Raw genomic sequence first — 24,898 nt, forward strand, 5'->3', positions numbered from 1 at the left:
CACCTCCCCTACAAAGACAGGCTGAGAGCGCCTGGGGGCTGCTCAGCATCGAGAAGATTGTGTGGGGACCTCAGAGCACCTTCCAGTAGCTGAAAGGGACGGACATGGTAGGCAGAGAGGACAAAAACTATAGTGACAGGACAGTGAGTAATGAGCATAAATTAAAGGACGGAAAATTTAGGTTAGATATCAGGAAGAAATTCTTTACTGTGAGGGTGGTAAGGCACCAGAACAGGTTGCCCAGGAACGTGGATCCCCTAACCATGGCAGTGCTCAAAGCCACGCTGGATGGGGCCTTGAGCTGCCTGGTCCAGTCTGGTCTGTTGGGTGGGAGGTTGGGACCCGATAACCTTTAGCGGCGCTCCGCCCTGGGCGGCCCCGTGAGCGCTCACCGGGCGGGGGAGGCACCGCCCCGCCCTCCCGCGTGCCGCGCCGCACGTCGCCGCCCGCCCCGCCCCGCGCGCGCAGGCGCAGCAGCCCCGGCCCGGCCCGGCCCTGGCCTCGCGCTGCGCGACCCCGCCCCGCGAGCCGCCTCGCGCTCCCCCTCCGCCCCTCCCTTCCCCGCCGCGGCTGGAGGGACGCTGGCGCGCGCCCCAGCTGTTTCCGGCGCGCGGCGCGGGCGCAGGCGCAGTGGCGCTGCCGCGCGCCGCGGGTGTTGTCGTGGTGGGCCTCGCCGCCTCCCGCCCGCTCCGCCGGGGCAGCACCGCTCGTGAGGGCGCGGCCCTGCCTGGCGCTCGGCGGCGGCCTGGGGAGAGGGGGGAGGCGGGAGCGACTGTCCAGCAGGTACCGCCGCCAGGACGGGCCGCGTCGCCACCGGATCGAGCCGCATCTCCATCGGGCCGTGGGGCAGTTGAGGACGGGGGAAATACGATGAGCGCGTGCCGGGCACGCGGGGCTCGCGCGCGTCCCGGGGGGTGGGCCGGGGACAGCGGGGCCCGGACTCGGTGCTTGTTTATGCTGCCGCTCTCGGCAGCGTTTCTGGGAAATGGCGCAAGGCAGGAACAGCGCCCGCGCCTGCCCCCGCGGCTGGAGGCGCCCCCGTGCCTATATAGCCGCGGGGCGCGCGGCCCGGCTGTGCGGCGGTCACCCGGCGGGACAGGCACAGCGTAGGCAGAGGAGACTGTAAGTAACGATGGCGCTGCCGGCGGTGGTGTCGCCTCTGCTGTCACTGTGGAGTCGGCCTGCGCAGGAGTTGGCCTGCGTTGCCTGCCTGGCAGCCCTTCTCGGCATTTGTCACAGTCGCTGGAGAAGCCTGGGTTTGCTTTTTCTGCAAATAATAGATTTGCGCCTGTGGTATCAGCACAGCTCTGGTGTGCTGTGTAAAACGCTGCTCCACCAGTTGCACCTTTCTTTGCAGAGTAAGGATTACGTACTGCCGTTGGCTCTTAGGATGGGCACGTTTCGTTGAACTTTGCTCAGAGCATTGGTGCCATTTCTCCCCTGTGAGGAATTCTGCCAAGGAGTGGTAGTATAATGGCATTGGAAACGTTGTGTCTGCACAAGATTATTTGCTGAAGAAACAGCAGTCGTTTTTCTATATGTCACTAAGAGCTTTTGAGAAGTGTCACATATTTCTCAAGATGAGCTTAAACTGGCCTTTAGGGAATATCGTGTTGAAATGTTGAGGTGAGCTACCAAATGTTTTGAGCAGCAGATATTCCCATGAGATTATTTGATTTGATTTGAATGTTCGTCTGTCTTTACCGAAAGGATACATAAGCTTCATCTGTTTTAAACAACTCTGTGATTTTAGTTTGTTTCTGGTTTGGGGTTTCCATTGTTGCATTTTGTTTTGTTTTTTCTTTTTCAGACAACACTACGTTACAGGATTTATTTATTGACATATTTTTTGGAATGAAGTAGAAAGCAACATAGAAAAGGTGCAATTATTTATAAGTAATGACAGTTCATTTATCCTTGGACGCATATTTATTCTTTTTGGGTAACCCAAAAAGTCTTTGGTGGAAGCAGAGAAACAAATACCTGTGTTTCTGTAGACCTAAAGCCTGCTGGAGGATAAATCATGCTGCACACCTGAGAGTTTTTCATACAAGTGAGCCTTGGTGTAAGTGGGCCAGAAGCAGAACATTTTGGTATAACAAGTACATTTATTGCCATGAATTTTTATACTACAGAGTTTCCAAACTTTTAACTTCTTCTTCTAAAGGACTTACAAGGGTGAGCATTCGCATGTCCCGAATTAGGAATACTATAGAGTCTGTGTCAAAGGCCGTGTCTGGCACTCACAGTGAACTGGTGTCACGGATAGCTCGATTAAAGTCCCACTCAGGTACTTTGGGTAAAGCAAATAAAAGTAGTGCGGATGCAAATAACATCAGCACAAATCTAGAAAATGATAAACAAGTTACAGATGTCAAAACTCAGGACGATTGCAACAGATACCCAGCTGCAAAGAAATCCACTTGTGCAAGTGAAAACTTGGAATCTGTGTTAGTAAGTTCAAGCGGCACTTGTCAAGATACTCCAGAAGTTTCAGCATCTACTAAAAATCACCTTTTTCATATAAGCTACTTTTCTACAAATTTTGGAGAGACTTATAACTTCGTGGCTGATCATATCAACTCATACTTTGATAATTCTGTTATGGAACAAGGAAAAAAAAAGAATGCTTTATTACAGGACTCTGAAAGTGAAGAGAGGAATAAGCTTGATTCATCAGCAAATACTGTAACAAGAGAAGAAAAGAGAGTGGATTCAGCAGGTACTTCAGTTCCTGAAGCAGAGACCTTGGGTACTGAAAAGACAAGTACTGCTCTCCCAGCTTCCACTAAAAAAAGTATTGCAAACTTTCTTTCGTATCCCAGTAACAGCGTACAAGCTTTTGTAGACAGCTATATTGGTGGGTTGGTTCCAAAGTTAAGATCTGATCCAAAAGTTGTTTCACCAGAAAAGAGTAAACAGCAAGAACAAGAAGTATCTGAGAAGAGCGATGAAGACAAAGCAAAAGAGGTCAAGACTGCAGAAGAGAGGGAAAAGCATCTGTCGCTTCAGAGAGAAAAGGCAAGTCTTTGTTTAGTGTTAATGTATGTATTATTTCTATGTATATTTTATACAACTATATATATATGCTACACTAGCATATATGTAAGCATAGATACACATACACATTTACTTACATAAGTAAGTATATACCTGTGTATATGCTTACATACATATGTACACATACTTTTACTTACAGAGAAGTACTTGTACTTCCATATAAGTATGTATGTGGTGTTCCTGCCCACAGCAGGGAGGTTGGAACTAGATGATCTTTAAGGCCTCTTCCAACCTTAACTGGTCTGTGATTCATTCTGTGTACTTCGATAAATAAGTAGATATGTAAAACTATATAGATTTTTTTTAATATATATAACTATATAGATTATATATATATATATGCATACTATATGTAAACTTACAAATAAATGTGTACCTAAAAGTAGGTATAGATACATCTGTGTATAAGTATTAAATGTTTTATGTAAGTATAGATATGTTTATGTAAGTTTATGTATAAATAGTGTGTGTGTATACATACATACACCTCTCTGTGTGTGTGTGTTGTAGGTACATATATTTAGTTCATACATGCATAGAGTCCATAATTACAGACAGATCTAGTTGTGCTATTTGTTTGTAGTTATAGTAATTTTACAGTTCATGGTTTGTTAATGTTTTAAATACCAGAGAGTTGCCTTGAAAATCCATCTGAATATGTACTGACATGTTTGTTTGGTATTCTTGCTGTAAACTTTATTTAGTTTTCCACTAAATAAAGAATCAAAAGGTTTTTGTTGACGGCTTAAGCAGCACTTACTTGGAGCCTGTAGGAGATCTCTAGTACAACATGCTGTTCATTGCTTCTGAGAAATCTTGTAATAACACATTGAAATTAGTCCTGACAAATTTTACACATTTCTTAGAGTAGTTTTATGTTGTCTGTTTGTCTTCTTTAGATCATTGCAAGAGTGAGTATTGATAACAGGACTCGAGCTTTAGTTCAAGCCATACGGAGATCCTCTGATCAAAGAGTCTGCATCAACAGGGTTGAAGAACTAACCTATCATCTTCTAGAATTTCCAGAGAGCAGAGGAGTTGCAATTAAGGTGAAAATATTTTTTATGCTTAGACAGAAAACAATCTGACTTGATGTACAATAACATAAAACCTCCTTCTGTGCTTTTGTGGACTAGTCATATTTCCTATTTGCAAAGATTACCGTTTGAGTGTCTCTTTTTATAAGTTTTTAGCTGGTTCAAGCAGATTTATATGCAAACTGCTGCGAGTTTAGCTAAAGGCTCGTAAGATTGCAGTGTTTAATTTAGAAGCCTACGGCATGGTCATGTGGGTAGGTGGTATAGCTTTTTCCAGTGGTAGATAAAGGTCATACACTGTGTCCTCTGTGCCAGTTGCCCAGATGGGAATGTGCTGTACAGTTGATCTGTACATGCACAGTACTTTCTATGCTTGTTTACATGCTTTCTTCGAAGAGAGATGGCAAGAGAAGCATCAACTGAGTACATGTAATCTAGTCCTACTTGTTTCGTTCCCTGCACTGAGACAGCAGGAGGTGGGTGGTAGACTATTCCAGAAGTACTAGCTAATCACAGCATTTGTCAACCTTGTGCCTTTTTTCACAAGATGTGACAAACCTGTGACACAGATTGTAGAATTTCTGGAAAAGTAGCCTTTGGTAATGGAGTGCAGGCCAGATGAATCATCTGGGCAGGGTACAGGTCAGGCATTCACATAAATATATATGAATTACTTTATTATGAAAGAGTGCATTCACTACTCCCATTTTTATTGTAATGCTGTATATCTTTGTGGTAATGTACATTTTAAAAATACTCTGTGTTAGAAAGCATTTTATGTTTTGTTTTGATATTAGTGTACTTAGAAGGCATTTCTTGTTTTGAAGCAGTGTGGTACTTAGTGAGTGAATCTGGGTGTGCTTTGTACTGGAGTCTGCCCTTGGCTGAGGTGATACTAAGTCAATAAAACTAAACGGGTAAATGCAGCTTTCCTAGCTATTCAAAATATTTACATATCATCCTAATTGTTTTATTCTGATAGGTAGTTACTATAGCAGTGAGGTATGTACAGCATAATATTGACATCCTTTCTTTCCCTTGTTAGAGAAAGGCATGGATAAATACAGATTTGGAGAAGTTTTCTTCCAAATTCACCTAGTATATTACTTCTATACTTTAAAGCCACAGTAATAAATTTAAGAATGGATTCTTCTGGGTTAAACATGTGCTTAGAATGAAATATCCTTGTATTTATCAACAGGAAAAGTTAATCCCATGCCTCTTGCGACTGAGACAGGCTAATGATGAAAGTCTTCAGGCTGCTGTTAGAGAAATTTTAGCTCTGGTTGGATATACAGACCCAGTGAAAGGCTGGGGAGTCAGAGTCCTCACCATTGATGGAGGAGGAACAAGGTAAAACTTCTGGGGTTTTACATACTTGTAACCTTTTTAATACTGTAACTAGAGGTAAAGTTTCAGTCTCTCTCTGATAGATAAATGCCCAAGGAGCCAATTTATGGGTTACATTTCTGTTACATTTGACTGTCTAAGGGATGGTTATTGGTTTTTTTGTGCATTTCTCTTTGAATGGTGTTTGTTTTGGTGCTCATTTTGCCATAGACAGTTATCTCACTCTATCCCAACAGAGTTCACCCTGCAGCATGCCAGATACTGTTTCATGCTAGAGAAGCACAAATCTGATGGTCTCTAATGCATCTCTCCCATTATTTCAGATATATTGAATTAAAGCCAAGTAAACCCCACACTGGAAAATACTATACCTCAGGGAGCATTATATAGCCTTGTTAAGACCAAAATTTGAGCGCTTTGTAGTTCGGATGCAGCTAAAATCTATCCTTAGTCTACATCCACCCACAAAAGTTGATCACCCCCCAAGCCTTTGCTATGAAACATTATGGCTATAGCTGTTGACTACTATGTTTGGTATGCCTGAGTATGTTGCTCATACTTAGTATTCATCATTCTATTTTAACTGTGTTCTGCTGCTCTTTTATTTCTTAAAATATTCAGGATTCTTACTGTTGGAATTATTCAATTTTTATTAGTTATAATAAAGCAAAGGTGATTGAAAAATGATTAGAGCTATGTAAGATAAAACTGGCAGTGTTTGTGACAGGGAATTTTGTGTTTCAGGGGTTTAGTTGCACTTCAGACTCTAAGGAAACTAGAAGAATTAACTGGAAAACCGGTTCATCAACTTTTTGACTACATCTGTGGCGTAAGCACAGGTAATTATTAAGTCATAAGTTGGAGTTTTGCTATCAATATAGTAAAAGAACATCTGAGAATAAATACTGATTTTGCAGTTTCGTACTTTGAGTGTAAGATGGGAAAGTTCAGTTGTGATTTCTAGAGTCTTTCTTTTTACTTCTGAATAAGAACTTTGGGCAATTTATGTTAAACTTTTGGCTTCAAACTGATTTGTCATTTTTTCAATTTACATGAAATCTTCAATTTGCACACAGAAACCGTTACCTTAGATATTTATGGAGCTTTACAGACTAAGGTAATATCCCTCAGGAGTTGATACTGGGTCAGTCCTGTTTCCTTAATTAAATTAACAGCTATGTTTCATCTTAATTACCTACCAGAAGGACAGAATGTGCCTGTAGCAAGATCTTGAATGACCGAAATAAGGGGAAGTGGTCAGTGCTGCAGTGCCCTCTGTTCGTATTGGTCTGTACAGGCTGGAGAAATGGCTTGGCAGGTTCAGTAAAGCCAAATACAGAGCCCTCCATCTGAGGTGGGCTGACAGCCTAGAAACCAGCTTTGCAGAAAAGGACCTGATCTGGTTTGGAACAAGTTGGACATGAAATATCACGGTACTCTAGAGAAAAAAGCCCCTACCACATTGGCTTGCATGGACAAAAACATACACAGCAATTTAAGGGTCTTTGTTTGGCCAAAAATGCCTTGTTATAAAAGCTCCTCTATAAACCCTTAATCTCTTGTATATGTTTTTGTACATAATGGGCGAGTCTGACAGAGAGCCAAGTAGATGATCGGGGGACTGGAGCTCATGACATGTAAAGCAGAATGCAAAAACTGGTTTATTTGGCATTGAGAAGAGCAGGCTAAGTGTAGGCCTTTATCCTGGTTTAGCTAATGGGAAAATAAAGAGAAGGTGGATCTAGAATAATTTTGAAGGTGCACAGTGATAGGAGAAATGCCAACAGACAAGTTTGAGTATGGGGAGTTATAATTAGGTATGGGGTCATGTTTTTCTTGCAGGGTTGGTCAGACACTGGAAGAAGTTGCCTGCACAGGCTGTGTAACCTCCATCCATGGAGATACTCAAAATTTGGCTGAACAAGTCCTGAGTAACCTATTCTAATTATACCTGTTGGAGCAGGAGGTTAGACTAGATGATGTCTACAGGTCCCTCCCAGATTTAATTACTCCTGTGACTCAGTGATAAGTTACTCCTCCCTAGAAAGCAGGAAACTCCAAAGCATAAGTTTCTCCTTTAAAGATAGTAATCTCCTTCAGAAATTATGTTAGACCAGGAGCAGCACAATTATGTCTTCTAACATAGGAGGTACGCTATAATTTACTAGCTCAGTTTCCTTTAGAAACCCACATTCTTCTAATTTTTTGCTATACTGATATTTTATACAGTTTTATTCAGAAATTACATTCAACACAGAACACCATGAGTAGATAAAGAGTGTTTCAAGAGATTTGCTTAATAGACCCAAAATAGTGGAGGAGAATGTTTTGGTCTCCTAGACAGAATTTGTTTGTAGGCACAACATAGTTCCCTGCTTTACATTTTTAATAGTCTTCCAAATAAATCCTGTGTTAGTTAGTTTAGCAGTAAGTGGTTGTTTCTTTGGAAGATGGTTTCCCTACAAAACACTTACTTCCCCAGTGTCATCTTCAGTGATAGTGAAGGTGTTTTACCTTGGACAGAGGCCTTGTGTTCTTAATTTACTCCCACTACTGTCACTAGAACTAACTTTGTTTTTAATTCTTCCTCAAATTTTGGGATTTATGACTGCTGGTAAGTACTTAGCATATTCTTTTAAATTTTATTGACACAATTAAGCTTTTGTCTGCAGTTGTCCAACTTGCAATAATAAATGAAAAGACATGGCTGCGTGAGGTTGTGCTTATCTGACAGCACTGTTACAAGTTCTGTTTGTATTGACTGTACATATGCCGATAGTTTTACAGCTGAATGAATTGTGCTTTACAAGAGTGATGGATTAAATGATAGGAAGGATGCCTCTTGTGCACTGCACTTCTCTTTTCTGCTGCAGTTTTTGTATTTCTTACTATTGTTAGCTGTTTTGCCTTTGAAGTTTAGAAACGCCCTTCCTGTGAATTCAGCATCACTGTCTTTGTAGTTACCTTTCCTGTGTTTCTCTTCATTGGGGGTCAGAGGGTGGAAATGTGGGTTTTCACAGAGAAAGATCATTGCAATGATGCTGTAATAGGCCCTGCTCACTTTGAATCTGCTCACCAAAACAGCAAATGTGTGATATTACAGAACTGGTGCTGGAGAGTTTAGAGGCAGAGAATGTGGCAGAGGATTTGCATGACTCGGGGAAAATGGTGTGTCTCTAGGTGGTGCCTGTTGTCTGAGTTGAATACAGGCATCTGGTGATTTGACGGTTGAGAAAGTTTCTCTTGATGAAACTTTGTGTCAAGTGGGCCCAGGTTGCCTCAAGCATGTGTGCTACCTTTTAAGAAACTGTGACCATCAATCCTATAATGCTCAGCTATCACAGTGGTGGTCATTGTGAGAGTGAAAGAGGGCTTGGAAGTCATGTTTCTTTTAAAGCCATCTGTAACTTCCTGGACATGCGTTATATTCTTACTCTATTTCAAGAATTGGCACCTTTTAAAATTAATTTGATTCGAGTCTATGGCATTTATTTCCAGATCGAAAAAAAATCATGTGTCCTAATTATTCCTAATGGTTATTTACACATTCTCACAGTATGGCACAACTAGATTTAAAGGTTATGTGTGTCCCTTTCAGTTTAATATATCGAAGGGTTATAGTAATGCATGAATTGTATTTTTCCACAGTCCTTTTAATGGTATTTAGCAGCAATGCTTTTTGAATGCTGTTACTTTGTTCCTACAAGGATAGGTAATAATTTTTGTCACACTAGGTGGCAGCATGTATGAAACTAATTATAAATGGTTGCAAGCAAATGTAATCCAAACTACTGAAACCTCCTTCATTTTTACTAGAATTTTCCTAGAATATGTCTCTACTGACTTAAGAGTTTGCATGGTAGCAAATGATTCTTCAAATAAATTTTTAATACCACAGCAAAGATTTCTCTTACTTGTTTCCCTTCCACATAAAGTAATGGATTTAGTTTGCTTTCTGCTATATGCTTGTTGTAATCTGCAAAATGAAATAATGTAATTCTTCTCATATTTCTGTTTTTGAAAATAGACTTTTTCTATCTTGTATATGTTCTTTTAAAGCATGGTTTGTGATCTCTGAGCAGGAATTTAGTGATATAATTGTCAATTGGTCTTGCTGTTTCAAGACAGATATTCTGTTAACCAATGAACTATGTTAACTGGTAATCATTTTTGTAATCTTACTCCAGGATACACTTTACATTGCAAAATATTTGTTTTTTTCAGGAGCTATATTAGCTTTTATGCTGGGGTTGTTCCATATCCCCCTGGATGATTGTGAAGAACTGTACCATAAGTTAGGATCAGATGTTTTTAAGCAGAATGTCATTGTTGGAACAGTCAAAATGGGCTGGAACCATGCCTTTTATGACAGTGATATATGGGAAAAAATGCTCAAGTAAGTAAAAGATGATCAGGTGAAAAATAATTAGTGCAATGTCTGAGTGCATTTGGTTTTGGTATTGCTTCACTGGTGTGCAGAGTCTTTAAACAACTAGAAAGGATTAACATATACTCTCATTCTTTAGAAAAAGCTGTTTTCATATTTACCAAAATGTTCAGAGCTTTTAATGTAATGATTATTCTCTGGGGAATAAAGTAAGCTTTACTGCACTGATTTCCGATTATATTCCTGTATGCTTGCCAGCTCTTCTTGATCTGACTCATTGCAGATTGCTACAAATTTTACTAGCTACCTGCTGTGCCTTTTTTAGCCAAAGGAGATTGGTGAGAAATTAAATAATGTGCTGTAGCAGGGTTTTTTAACATTTTCTGCTATATTGGAGGGCTTTGTCCATTGCCACTTTCTTTGAGAGGGAAATGAGCTGTAAGGATTGCAATGATAAATTATCTGTAGTGTTAAGAGTTGCCTGTGAAATGTATTCACGTGCATTGTTGGCTATTCGGGAAAAACCACTAGAAAGAATTATTTTATTACAGGTTTTATTTCTTAGTTTTATTCATCTGTATTTGTATTGATGTCAGTTCAATTGTTTATAATTTTGTATTTTGTTTTGTATCTACAACTAATGTTGTGGTTTCCCAACCAGCATAAATTGACCCTGCCACTGAAAGAACTGGAGCAATCTTTTCTGAGAGCAAATGTAAAATGGTAAAAGGTTCCTTCTGAAAAGTAATAACAAGTTCCTTTGGGAACATGATTACTGTGTTTTATGGGATTAAAAGAGTTTTTATGACATAATAGTGGGAATACCAGTGTGGTCTGAATTTTAAGCATCTTCTTTGATGAAGTGGAGAGAAAAGCTTCTAAGCATTTCTTCTCTGTGTTCTTGCATATTTTCAGAAATAAATACATTTATCAAATGAATATCGTGAGCTTTTCTTCTCAGATATCTGAAGGTCTTTTTTAGAAGTTAGATTTTTCTCTGTCTTCCCTCATTACCATCCCCACCCAATTAAAAGAAGTCTTGTGAAAATCACAACTTCATGTTGGAAGTATTTTACATACCTTTAATTAAAATACTATTGTTTTTCTGCAGCTACGTGTAGCATGTGAGGGAGGTAAAGAACTGCTCCTGTGCAATAGACAAAAGCAGGCAATTAATGTATTATCTAAAGAATAAATTAAAAATTAAATGTGTTGATCAACAAATGACTTCTTGGTGACCTGCAGTGTTGAAGGGAGATACTACGCCTGCAGGGCATTTTGTTGAAGGGGTTCCTAGAGGCTTCCCTGTGGTGTGAGGGCCTGGAGCTAGAAGGAAATTGTAAGGTTATATAGTATCTCTTTTAAAGCAGTATTGGAGAGCAGGTCTAACATTGTCATAGCGTGGGGAAACTGCTTTATGTTTTGCTTTGAATTTAAAAGCATTACTTGTGCAGTGTGTGTTTTTGTAGTTTAAATGGTATCTGTCAGCCTTGCTTGAAATAGAAACAATCCATTGACAGTGTGCAGACATGTATTATGTTTAGTCCTACCACAATTACCAGTCGTGGTATTTTCTGTCAGAAGATATTCTTGATGAAAATAATTAAGTTGATGGTTCATCAGGCCAATGTTCTATGCATTCATGAGGTATATTATAAATTGCATTTCAGAAAATGACAACTAATTTTGGTTAACTGACATTTTATTCAGAGTACTTTGGGGAATTGATTTCATGTGTTGTGTATATGTTTGTTTTAACTCCTCTTACGTATTTCTTGAGTTGCAATTTGAGGACTGGTTTTAATAATTTACATTATGCAGAGGATTTTACTGACAACATATCAGTGTATGTAATGCTATATTGAATTGCATTTGTAAGAACCTGGCTTATAGCTCCAACTTCTCTGTTTTCTTTTGGCTGTTGTTGACTTATACAATTTTCTTCTTGCATGCTGTCTTACACTACTGGAGAAATTTGGTGAGCAGCTAGGGGTTTTCACAAGGTAGTTAAAATCTCATGTTGGGGATTTGTAGTCTTGAAAAGCAATCAGTCACTGTACAGAGCATAGGATAAAAATGATATGTTCTCTTTTGGTAGGAAAATAGATAATGCATGTGTTTGGGAATAAAAGTAATACTACTTAGGTATTTGTTCTACAGAGTGCAATATAAATTTACACTGGTGTCTAGTGACTAGATGGACAACACATTCCATACCAGTATGTGGTATAAAAGTCTCTCCTGTAGGTTTGGTAAAGATGTCATAATTTCATGGTACTGCTGTTGTTGTTACAAGAGGGTAAAAGTTAAATTTTGCCTTTTACATTGAGTGCTCTTTCACCAGAGTATTTGCATCACTGCTGTAGCCCATTAGAATGTTTCTTCCAGCATATGGTTGGCAATATGTTCTTGATAGCATTATTGAAATAAGTGTTGCAACATTAGTGACTTGAAGCAATGAAAGAGCAATGTTTGTGTAAGAGACTCATTGTTTAAGTAGGTCATGTCTAGAGGACATAGGTCACAGACAGACACAAACAAAGTAGATAAATGGAAAAATAGGATGGCAAAAGAAATTATGTGTAAAGTAATAACTGATGAGTGGAAAAATGTAAAATGCTTACAGGATTTAAAGTAACTTTAATATCGAAAGTGATTTGGGCATTGTCACGGACAGTTTAATGAAACATCTGTATGCTTCTGGTCAAACAAGATGATTCAGTGTGTGACAGTTGGAATTGAAAATACAAAAAGTACTCTAATGCCATTATATTAATTTACAATACAGTTTCCTTTAAAATACTATTTACAGTTTTGGTTTCCCCATTTTAGAGACTATTTCTGTTGCAAGATTGGGGAAAAAGTAGCCAGTGTCCTAAAGACAACACACATTAGGAGTCTTTATCATTAACAAAAGCAAACAAGTTAAAGTGGTAATTTGAGATAGTAAGACATCCTTGAGTATTACCAGTTTCTTCTTGTCTTTGAAAATGGGGGACTATTCAATAAAATTAAAATTAGAAGACTTTATTTTTTTAACACAGTATATGAATAAACTGTGGAATTACTTCTACTGTGACTCTGTAAAAGAAAATTGAACAGTGAGACAAATACATTTATTTAATACACAATTACAGTATTAATGCTAGCAACAGAACTAAAATAAATGTGGAGGTGATATTAAACTTTTCTCCTTAGACTGTAATGTCTGAAGTTGCACATTAGTTTAAAGGATTTCTTGTACCTACTCTGGAGTACCGGTTTCTGGCCTTCATAAAAAACAGGATGTGATGAGATAGTTATGCAGTTTGATGGTTCCCATAATTAAGCAGAGGATATTGCTTATGCATTTTTTTAATCTTTGCGTTCAGGGTTTGGGAAAAAATACCAAATACAGACATGTCAGAGGTAGATGAAAGGGATGCAAATCAGTAGATGTCTTTGATATCTCACCTCTGTCAGTCTCATTCCTTTTATTCCTACTTCATGGTTCTGTGTGCCTTCATCTCCTTCTGTAATCATTGAGTGTAGATGTCACTCTTCCTCTTCTGGCTGGTGATTCTGAGACTAGAATTGATTCAAAAATAAAGCAAAACAGTGCTAATGGTACAAGAATTGTGTCAGCAGGAGTTTCCTATCATTGGACTGGAACCTGTTTTACTTCCTTCTTCCCTGTCAAGGACACGTATGCAGCCAACCTCCAAGCACAAATATCCACTAGAAGAGTAGCCAATTGTCCTAATTGCACATACAGTCTACTGTCTGCATGAAGGACTGCTGCTGCAGTGGCCTTTAAAGCTTCTTTTATCTTCTGACCTGAGCAGGTCGATAAAGGTGTTGTTTTTAACAGTGGAAGCACCACTCCCTCCTGTCATGGGTGCAAGCTGTAGATGGGTGATCTCATAACAGCACGTGGAAGATCTTCACTTTGAAAGTGTGGCAGTATGGAAAACCATCATTGCAGAATAAGGCAGATGCACCACCAGTGTTTGGGTGGGCTCTGTTCTAGGGCAGGAAGGAACCCTGCTGATTTAAAGGAAAGCCTGTTTGGAATCATTATGGGTGACCATACTCTCTAGGAGTTTTATACCTTTATAGTTAGCAAATCAAAGTTGAAATAGATGGTGAGGTGAGATTACTGGCTAGTATGGTAATTTGTTCCAGTCTCCTCTACAGAAGGCCTGTCTTCTAGCTGGCAATGGGAATACTGACCCTGATATGATGAGAAATTACAATGCTGACCATTAGTGTGATTTATAAAAATGTATTTATGTGAAAAAATATTAACTCAAAAAGGACTGGTAAATGCATATTGGATTACTGTTATGGAAGACTACATGTAGATGGTTTCACTTTCCTCTGAATCATGTGGAATGCTATATTTCTCTGGAGCTTTTGTTTCTGCAACTACAGAAAAGTGGTTTTTCATTACTGTAGAGCCACTTAATAAGGATGTAGGTTTTTTGATTCCTAAATGTAGCAAAGTATTTTGTGTAACTATGTAGCTGAGTAATCCTAGTGGTTTATGGTTAAGTATGTGAACTGTGTAACTTGAATCAAGACCTTTTCAGCTACTCTTCAGACTTATTTCGAACAGATTAGAAGGTTTGAAATGTTGGTCCATTGAAGTCACTTGCAGACATCTGATTATTAAAGTGCAATACAAATATTGCTTCTTTGAAATGCAAAGGTCTCAGAAATAAAGATGATAAAAATGCATGTCTTGTTCATGCTAAACTGATGAAACATTTTCAATTTTTTATGCTTTCTTGTAGAGAAAAAATGGGCTCAAATCTTATGATTGAAACTGCAAGAAAGTCCAGATGTCCAAAGGTAAGTACAGTTTTCTAAGGCAAATACTAATTGTATATTTCACATGTACTTTTTAGAGTTCTGAGTAAATTCTAAACCTAGAAGAATATTGGATAGACACCATGAATGTTGAAGTGCTTTTCAGGCTTCCATATGTGATAACCCATACTTTTAAAGGATAAAAAATAATTAGATTCCTTAATTTCAGCAGCAATTTCTCATATTTTTAATACTTCTAATTGGAATATATTGCAGAGATGTTAAAAAACTTGAAAATATAGAAATACTGGGTCAACATTGTGGGGTTGTGCAAAGCTTGTTTTTTTCATGTAAGAGTTCTAGTGTCTGGAGATCCTGTCATGTCAGCTGTAATCTCTGCTACTAGTCCTCTGTGTTGCAAGAGGACAGGGTTTTTTCTCACTTTGGAGTACCTGGTTTTCTGCAGTCACATTCGTGGGCCCCAAGATCTGTTCTCTTCCTGTATTATAGAAAAGGCACAAAGTCATAGCAGGGGTATTACATACAGCAGCAGCACAAGAATGAAAGATGAGAAAGCATGGGTATTTTATTTTTGGTGAAGGATAGGGTGTGAAGAAAGAAGAGAAATATAATAGCATATATTTCAGAACAATCTGTAATTAACAGGTGTTTTGGTGTCATAGCACTATATTCAATGCTTTACTGTTAAATGGAAGATATTCACGTTTTTCTAAACATAGAAACGTGTGCCTTACTGACTGCGTTCCTAGTCCATGTCTAAAACAAGGACATGAAAAGGCTGGTGTGGTATGTTGCTTTCTGAGAGAGAAGCTATCCTGTGTTGACTTGAAAGTTATCTTTGAACTGGGATCTTTGGCTTCCTTCCATGTTCTTCAGTAATAAAATGTGAATATAAATAGAGTTGAAACTAGCTGTTCCCAGTAATCACTTTATAGTGCTGTCAGCGGGGGCACTCTTTACAAGGCACAGCAAAATCAAAATAAAACATGGAGTTCTATCTATGCGCTGCTGCTGTTAAATTCATGGCAAGATGGATTTTTCCAGAAGGTGCTGAGCACTTTGCAATTTAGAGTGTATCATGAAGTGTACATGAGTATTGCCAAAAATGAAAGCATTCTTTTAATAAGTTTTCTATTAATTTTTCTGAAGTTATTTTTCTTACTGCTTCTGACAGTAAGAAATTAGTTAGACCTAAATTATGAGAAAAACCAGGAAACTTTTCCTCCGTCAAATGATGGAGTGTAAATCAGGCAGTTTTGCTTTTGCATTGTAATGTGGAAGTTATACTTTTCTATAAGGATGAATTTACAGTAAATTAAATTATTTAAATTAAGTAGCTGAAGAGAGAAGATGCATACAGTGATATCACAGTGTCAGCTGTGTGCTGTTGAGTTACATTTCATGAAAACACCCTACTCTGTAAAAGAGTAAACAAGATAGAATTGAGCACCCACTTGGCTGCTAAGGAGGGTTCTGACAGTGCCAGCCAGGCTGGCTGCATCACCTCTAAAGGTCTTGCACATTCTAACACTCACCCGTAACTACGTGTACTTTCTCCTTGTGGTTAGACCTGTAAAATACATTCTTTTTGTCATCATAATTGGGTTTTTTTTCAATGGAAATATAGTTTTGGCTTTTCACTTAGATGAACATATGTGATTTCTGTTACTGACATTTCAGTATCCTTACAAAGAAGTCTTGAAAGACTTATGTTTCATTCTTGTGCAGGAGAGATTCCTACTACAATTCTTCAACTCCAGTTGCAATATTAAGTAATCATATTTTTGGAGAAAGAAATTGACAATTCTGACATTCATATTTAATGGCATTGTTGTTTTGCCAGTTACAGACTTCTGAGAATGAAATACTATTCCGGAAGGAAAAGTATTTTAAAATCTTATAGTTGACACCAGCATTTTGTTTAAATATCATAGATATTCGTAGGAACACAGTAGCCAGTGGAAACAATTAATGGCAGGTTAAAAATAACATTTTCCTTAGGGATTTGGGTCTCTTGTTTGTGTTTTACTTACACTTTTAAAATTTAGATAGACATTATGCAAATGGAAATAAATAATGAACGTAGTAAGATTCCAGAGGTGCATTAATGTATAAATAGAAATTCATATGGTGAGAAGCTTTCATTCTCATATTATGGTTATTAGCATCATATGTAACTAATTTTGTTCCTCCTCACTCACTAGGTAGCTGCAGTAAGCACCATTGTGAACAGAGGAACACCACTGAAAGCATTTGTGTTTAGAAACTACAACCACTTTCCTGGTGTGAAGTCCCATTATATGGGAGGCTGTCATTATAAGCTGTGGCAAGCAATTAGAGCATCATCTGCTGCACCAGGTTACTTCCAGGAATATGTTTTGGGCAGCGATCTTCATCAGGTAAGTTGAAAACTTCTCCTTGAGTAAATATTTTCTAATTTTACACCTGAAAAAAAATCATGGCCTGAATCTCTGAATCAAAACTAAGCAAATGAGTTGGTAGCACAAAGGAAATTTAGGACAGATGGGGTAAGAAAGGATATTTTTAGCTTCTATACCCCTTACAGAACCAGAAAGGCTTAAAAATCTTAGTCTTCTCCATACAAACCTAAGCTCTTCTGGTGCTGCTTTCTTCTCTGCCTGTAAGGAAACCTTATATGAGTTGTCAGTTGTCTCTGACTTCCTGCCTGCAACTGGTATTTCACTGAGCATTATTTCACTAAATAGATGGTGTAACTTAAAAATCTTAACAATATTGTAAAATGTGAAAAAAACAGGTTATACACTTCCGGGTTCTTTTTATTAGCGTACAATTTCAGTTTATGGTCTACTTTTTAATCATTTCCATTGATAGCTTGTTCAACTTTACCCTGGTTCTGGACTAGTAAGAAGAGTAAGAGATGCCAGAGCAGTAAGATTAAACTCAGAGGACAACTGCAAAAGAAATTCTCTTGAGGATAAAGCAGTGTCTCCTATCAACGGCGCATGCTATTTTATTGTATTACACCCTCTCTTGGTGACCCTGATGAGTAAAGAACAAAGCAAATGAATTTCTTTAGTAGTTTTTTAACTGTAGGGTTTTAGTCCTCCAGTGCTTCTGTATTATTCTGCAGTTCTTCAGGTTTTCAGAGAATACTTCTTGCAATGCATACTAGTTTAAAACTATTAGTATTTATTTTAATAAATACCTGATGTAGATCTGGCAGAAAAGACTACAAAGGGTGACTGAACCAGAGACTTTCAATAAAGAGAGCACAGGATTGAATCACTCAAGTTTAATAAAAGCATCTGTTACTTTTGTTGTATTAATTCATATGATGGCATTAGCCTCAGATGCTGGGGAAAAAAAAAAGTAGCATATTTTGAGTAATAAACTGTATCTGGATCACATACAGAATTTCTGATGCTGTCCATTGGAAGACTGTAATATCCTTAGTATTGTAATGTGCTTGATCAGTGAAATTTAAAGGCTAACAGATAAATGAGTATAAGATGGAATAGAGAAAAATTCATGAGATTAAGAGGTGGTAAAAAGAAGCGTTGGTACAAACAAACAGCTAGAATTTCATCTGAAAAAAGCATATTTCCATATTTTGATTGAACATTTATAAGGTGATGTAATAATTCAGCTATATGAAAGCTTTGTAGAAATTAAGGGGTGAAGCGGGAGGGCTCCCATGGAGAGTAAGGTTCAAGAGATTCTGAAATTTCTTTCATTTTACTGTTTCACCTTTTGTCTAGGACACTCTTCCCCCCTCCCTCCCTTATCTGACTGCCCCCCTCAACCTTCCCAGTATGGTAGATCTTGTTATCCTGAAATCATTTTAATCAACTACTATCTGAAATAAGCAAATAAGGTTTTTTAAACCTTTTTTTAAACCTAAAAGTGGAGTAACACTTCAGATTCCAAGCCAAAGCACTACTTGAAATCCTGAAATGTGTTCATCTTCCATCTGGACAAGCAATACTGGGAAGGGAGCTGCCTTAGCTTTGGGAGCTGTTCCAAGCTGCTCCTTAACTGATTGAATGGTTCAGTGTTAATCTGTGTGAAAAAGTTTTCTTTTTCTTCTCACCTTTCCACTCCCTCTTTCCTTGAATTGAAAATACTTGGAAATTGATCTGTGCTTTTACATGAAAGATAGCTGAATGAACAACATGATTTTATAACTTCTGCACAGTGCTTTACACAATTCTTTGTCTTAACATAGTTTCTGAATTGCCAGATTTGCGTGAAATGCAGTAAGGCTGGTACTTATTTCATCTATGTTCACTTTTAAGTCCAGTTTACCAGACTAGAGAATGTATTAGTGTTAATAGAGATCAAGTCCAGTATTTTCAGAGACACAGGGCTGGAATGAAGTCTGCTTTATCTTATTGCTTGCTCCAGAGTCTTTGGACAAAGCCTTTCCATCTAATCTTACAAACCCTGTTTCCCAGGTTCAGCATTCTTCTCTATTTGATGTATTATAATGACTAGAAAGCAAGGGCTTAGGATGCAATTTACCTTTGTCAGCCATGAAGAACTAAATACGTTCTCAGTAGTTAAACAGTTTATTGTAGTAGAACAAGATGCTAAATTTTCATATAATCTGAAAAATACCTCTTCTCCCCAGCCAGGAATGTTTAAATACTTGAATTCTTATAGAAACCACCTTTCATGTCTGACGTGCTTTTCTTTTCCCAGATTACACTTTTCTTACCACATCTCTATTTCTGCAATTATCTTGTTTGTGGCAGGGGGTGGGGGGTGGGTACTTGGATGTCCAGGTAGCAAGTTACTATATATGCAAATGCTCCGTAACTGTCTTCATGCAGCTTTTTAGAGGAGATTGTAAATCCACTGCACACTCTGAAGCAACCTAGAATTGCCTTGTTTTAACCCTGGGGAAAGAGCCTCTGTGCATATAGCAGACTTATTTTCCTGAGAGTTAGTGGTACCTCATTGGAAAATGGAAGATATTCAGAAGTTTTAGCTCTGCTGAAATATCCAACAGGAATTGAAAGAAATACATATGCATAAATGCATTTTAAAATAGAATCCTAAATGCAGTCATATTCTTTCTTAAAATAGCCTTCTTATTAAAATATGTTAATATTGGTAACTCTTTGTTCTTACAGTTCATATGATAAATATGGGAATAGTAGATTTGTGTTAAGCATCTTTATTCTGAAAATGCACTGCAAGTGGAAGTTTAAGTTCCTTGGTCAGTAGTATGTATGCAGTGTATATGGAAAATCTTGCTCTTTTCTGTATATGCACTGTCTAACAGATTGAACTGCTTTTGAACTACATGAATAAATGAAGCATAACATTGTTAGACATTTTTGATAGTGCTGTGATTTTTGAAAAGTGCATTAGCACAGTGTGCATTTAGTGTAAATAATAATTTATGCCAAAGGCTTCAAAATTGTAGTATAGTGTCAGAAAGATGGTAGTTTAAGATTTTTTTTCATTGATTGGGAACTTCCATTAATCACCTTAATCTGTTTTCTGAACATGAACTGTGCTAGTTTCTTACTAGTTTTTATATAACCTGCCTCTGAAGTGTTGATATTTCTAAACAATTCCAAGACCAGAGGTATCCAAAAAATACATGTGAAAATTCAGACTGTGTACAATAATTATTTCCTAGCTTTGAAGTTTGGGACTCTTTAAGAATTACATAGTGACCAGGTTCTGTATTAGCTTATCAATCAGCTGAACATTTAAATCTGAATGAGAAACACTCTGGCAGTTCATCTGACTGAAGACTCTTCAAAGGTGCAAAAATACTTATTTTGATAATAAAAATGATTGGATTTTTTTTAGGGTCATCCTGCATATTCATGGCTTGTGTTATCTAGCTTTTGTTGGAATCAGAGTCCTGTCACAAACTGTATGAAGTAGCTGAATGAGAGTTAAGTGTAGGGTTGAGATGAATTCTTAAAGTTTTTATGTATGATTCTGGATGTCTATGGTGGAGTCATGGCTGAACTTAACTGTTGGCTTTGATTGGCTTTTCTGTAATTGTAGAGTTCTATATTTGTGTACACACCTGCATGCCCTTGCACTGGAAACATTTCAGTTTGATTTCCTGTACCGGACACTCTCACTGTAGTGTGTTCATATTATTAATGAGGTAATAAATTAGTTTTACAATTTTTCTGATGTCATTGTTTAGAAAGAGGTTTCTAGGTGCCTGAATTTAACTTGGTTTGTTAAATTTCTGCCAAAAGCCATCAGTTGTTGCAAACAGCAATATTTACATTCAGGTCAATCATGCCATGCTATCTGGTTCTGCTCTGTCAAGTAGGAAAAAACAGAGCAGCTGTTGGTAGATGAGGGGAGTAGGATTAATATTCTTTGTGGTTCAAAAGAGGAACACATTAACATTCAAAGGGATTTAATCCCTGTAACATGCGTCTCCAGGAGCCCTGCAAGTCAAGAGACCAAGTCATGATGTTACATTATAGAAGCTGTATTGCCACATGTCTGTACCTTTATTTTAAAATGTATTTTTGAATTACTGAAGGCTCTTAACCTATCCCCAGTCTTGCTACAGCCAGTGACTTTCTTTTCCCCCTCTACTTCCCACAGTAGAGGTGGGAAGAAATAACAGTGGGGTGTTACTTCTTATATCTATTCTTTTTCTTTTTTTTTTTTCCTTTCTTTTTCCCTGTAGTGTGAGAAACATTTGAGGTACTCAATAATGTCACTTCACTAGACAGTAAAGTATGCTGAGGAAATTATTAATTAAATTAATTAAAACAGCAATTTAAAATGTAAAAGAACCATTATGCACTTAATAGCTTTTACAGTAAAAACTAAATTTGTCCCACAGGATTAATTCAAAGGGCAGCAGGGATTGTGTATTGTGATGGTGCTAAATTCAACAAAGCCACAGATTTTTCTCAAATAAAATATACCCAGTTTAATACAAAGGACTTGATCACCTCTTTCTTCACAGCTTCCCATGATTCCATTGCTGTATTACAGTTCCATTTATGATAGTGCTGATGTTAATGTATAAAATTGTTCAAATAATTGTGTTTTCTTTGAGCAAGATCAGATAGTAAAGCAGTTAAATTGGCACCTAGTCTGTTAGTGGAGTTTTAATAATGCAAGTGTAATAGGATGTGTGATGAGAATAAAATCTGAAAATAAAAAATTTATGTAGTGCAATAGTGTGATACAACTAAAATTTCAAGTTACGCCTTCATTGGAAAAAGATAATTCATGGTTTCTACATATTTTTCAAACTTGCCCTTTCCTTTTATTAGGTAATAAATCTGTAAAGGCAATTCATCTTTGTAGCTTGTTACAGGAGAGGCCTTCAAAAGTGATTCACTTAGTGCATCCTACCCTAATTGGTTTTACATGGTAGCTTTTAAAATTAGATTCAAGGGTGCTTCCCAGGCTCTAAGAAGACATAGAATATAGGTCACATTGAAGTTCTTCTCATTCTTAGGATATGCCATGGTGATCAGTATGCGGCCGAGCTTATGCAGACTGTGCTTTAATAGGTGTATCTTGTTCTCACAATGATAGAAACAGCTCTGTCTTTGTTTCTCTGTCCCCTTGTTGCCATACACGTTTGCCTACAGCCCTCAAGGCAGTGTTGGTTACTGTTTAGGGAAAAGGGAATTTACTGGAACATGTAAGCTACATGCATATCTGCGTTTCTTTCTCTCTTATGGATTCTATAGGTTTGGATAGCAGCTCTGAAGGTGGATGCACACTGGTGCAGTTTACCAGCCTTTGTGAAATTGCTGTGGTTACTATACAAGTATTTTGCAGAGCAGACTACTTGAAAGATTACCTTCAGGGGCTTGCTAAGTGATGTGTTATTGGCAGATTTGTTTAGTATAATGAAATTTGAGAGTGTCTGTTGTTTAGGCATTTAACTTGGAAGCATTCTAATTTTTATCTCAATTGTTTCAGAGTGATGTTTTCCTAATGTAATATTCAGAGTGCTTATTTAAAAGAAGAAACACAACCTTGCTTTCAAATAAGCTGTATTCATTTAACTATTTTTTTGCTTAGATTTCTGAGTCCAGGTATCTTCAGTGGCACTGTTGACTAGGTAATATTTGCTATAAAATCAATCTTGTAAAAACAGAGGAGGCTGCATAGAGTGGAAAATAATGATCTGAGTTATGTACTGAGATTCAGTAATCTCTGTACTGACAATCTAGGTTCTGCACTCAACTTTCTGATGTTGCAGCCACCATTTCTTATACCAGAAAGAAAAATTTTCAGTTCTTAATAGCTTATAGCTTTTATTTTCCTAGGTTGTGTATTTGTCCAACACTGATACTTTTACCTCTTCCCTCAAGGAAAGCTTGATTTCGATATATAGTGGTCTGGTGCTTAATGTGAAAAATCATTTCATGTTTCATCAACAACCATCAAGCCTCTAATTTGCCTTCTCTGTAGTTTAGGAAACTACCCTCTTGCCCTGAATGCAGGGGATAGGAATAATTTTCACCATGCATAAAAATGTGCATAAAGTTCAGTACCCAGTACATTCCCATTCACTGAATAGGGAACATTGTCTAAGCCCTGTTTCCTTCCTTGAGCTTCTCTTCTAATATGAGGATTAATCCATGGTGTTAATTTTGCAAATCTGAAATCATTTGGCAATCTCTTGAAAGTTTTTTTTGCATTTCAATGTTTCTTTTACTTGGGGTGTATTTACACTGTTACTTTTAATAGCAGATATATGTAGATTTAGATTTTTGGATACAGAATTTAATTATTTCAGCTGCTATTTCCATAGGAAAAAAAAAGTCAGGGAGTACAGAAAAAACCAATTTCCCTCAGGTGAAATTTAGTCCTCTGTCATGGTCATCACAACAGCATCATAAGCTGTAATAGATGAATATATAAAGCTGTGTTTGCTGGTGCTACTCTTGTAGAAGGTTATTTCAATAAGGTATTTCTTCATTTTTCTCACGACCAGGAAATTTCACATTTTCACTGTTAAGTCTGTTCCTAGCTAATGGATACAAATTCTATTTATGCCAGTACTGTTCTCTAATTTATTTAACATTTCTTCTTGTAGCATTTACATTTCTGATGCTTATATAAAAACACTCGTATCTTTTTTCTTATTTTCTTAGTCTAAATATGCCAGCTGTCTCAGTTTTGCAAAACAGACTCTGTTCTCTTGGTCATCCTAATGGTCTTCCACTGCACCTGCAGCATTTTGAGTAATTTTCTTGAAACTGGAGTATTCAGTGTGGTTTTGGCATGACCCATGACACTTTGTGCAATGTTAAATGATATGCCAGAATCAAAATTAGCACTTTTAAATCAGAAACAAAATTCAGAGGAGTTAACTCGGTCAGGCTGGAACATGGTATTCCATGTGTTACCTTAACAGTATGATGTGTTTCCTTCTTCAGAGGAAGATACAGCTTAGAGTTACACTTGCCTTTCCAACTGCAACATTATATGTTGGTGGTTTAAATTATTGCGTGATAGTTCTCTACTCAGAGCTTTCTCATGATGGTTCTGATACCAGCTGTATTTTGTCATCTAGCTGTGTACTTTGTAATTTAGGGGACTTGTGAAAGTATAGAACTTTTCTTTCAGTTCTTTCTCCCCATCCACCTGCCTCCACTGTGGACACAGATACTAGGTAGTTCGTGTCCAAATCCTGAACCCTACACAGCAATTATCTTCAATAATGAATTCACTTTATCTCATACATTTTGTCCATTTTAAGATCAAATCCTTTAGCTGCAAACATACTTTGTTCTAGTTGCAGTTAAATGAAATCTAATGTTTGAGTCAAAATGTAAAGAATAAAATTGTCTTAAGAAATTTAGGTAGCTTGCATAGTTCTAAAAATAAGGGGGTTTAATTGGCAATCCAATTTTAGTTTGAAATTGGAGTACGAAAGAGAAAAAGAAATCAGTGGAGTCTGTAATACATTTAGTTTGGAAAGTTGACTGTAGAGTTAGATTACAGCATTGACCAACATGTTTTAAGTAGCATTTATAAATGATATATCTAGTAATGAGCCACCTACATTCCCTATGGGTCACTACTAGTCTTTCTGTATTTTTCTCAATGCATTTTGAAGTTCCTAACATTTTACGATTGTTTAAAAAGCTAGCAGCTAAAAATGTAGACCAATTAATTAAGAAAACTAATATCAATAAGTAATAGCAATAACGTTGATCAAGTTACTGACACAAAAATGTATTGAGTCTGACTAAATATTTCCATTGTTATCTTGGTAAATAAAATTTAAAGAATTTTGAAA

The 24,898-nt window shown here is 37.5% G+C and overlaps 1 protein-coding gene across 2 annotated transcripts in view; it reads left to right on the forward strand.

Moving 5' to 3' along the window:
* Positions 1-652: 652 nt before the first annotated feature.
* PNPLA8 (patatin like phospholipase domain containing 8) overlaps positions 653-24,898 on the forward strand; it is a 38,011-nt gene continuing 13,765 nt past the window's right edge. Inside the window, exons 1-8 of one of the 2 annotated variants that reach the window (XM_066183084.1) lie at positions 653-783; positions 1,811-3,021; positions 3,960-4,109; positions 5,299-5,450; positions 6,192-6,286; positions 9,672-9,843; positions 14,610-14,667; positions 16,851-17,045. In XM_066183084.1, coding sequence (XP_066039181.1) covers positions 1,900-3,021; positions 3,960-4,109; positions 5,299-5,450; positions 6,192-6,286; positions 9,672-9,843; positions 14,610-14,667; positions 16,851-17,045 — 1,944 coding nt within the window. In that variant the 5' untranslated portion in view covers positions 653-783; positions 1,811-1,899. Of the gene's footprint in view, positions 784-856; positions 1,123-1,810; positions 3,022-3,959; positions 4,110-5,298; positions 5,451-6,191; positions 6,287-9,671; positions 9,844-14,609; positions 14,668-16,850; positions 17,046-24,898 lie in introns of those variants that run through there. The other variant, XM_066183085.1, reaches the window with a different exon arrangement.

Source organism: Chamaea fasciata, unplaced genomic scaffold (genome assembly GCF_029207755.1).
Source record: "Chamaea fasciata isolate MVZ Bird 193981 ecotype frontalis unplaced genomic scaffold, bChaFas1.0.hap1 SCAF_5, whole genome shotgun sequence".
NCBI lineage: Eukaryota > Metazoa > Chordata > Aves > Passeriformes > Sylviidae > Chamaea > Chamaea fasciata.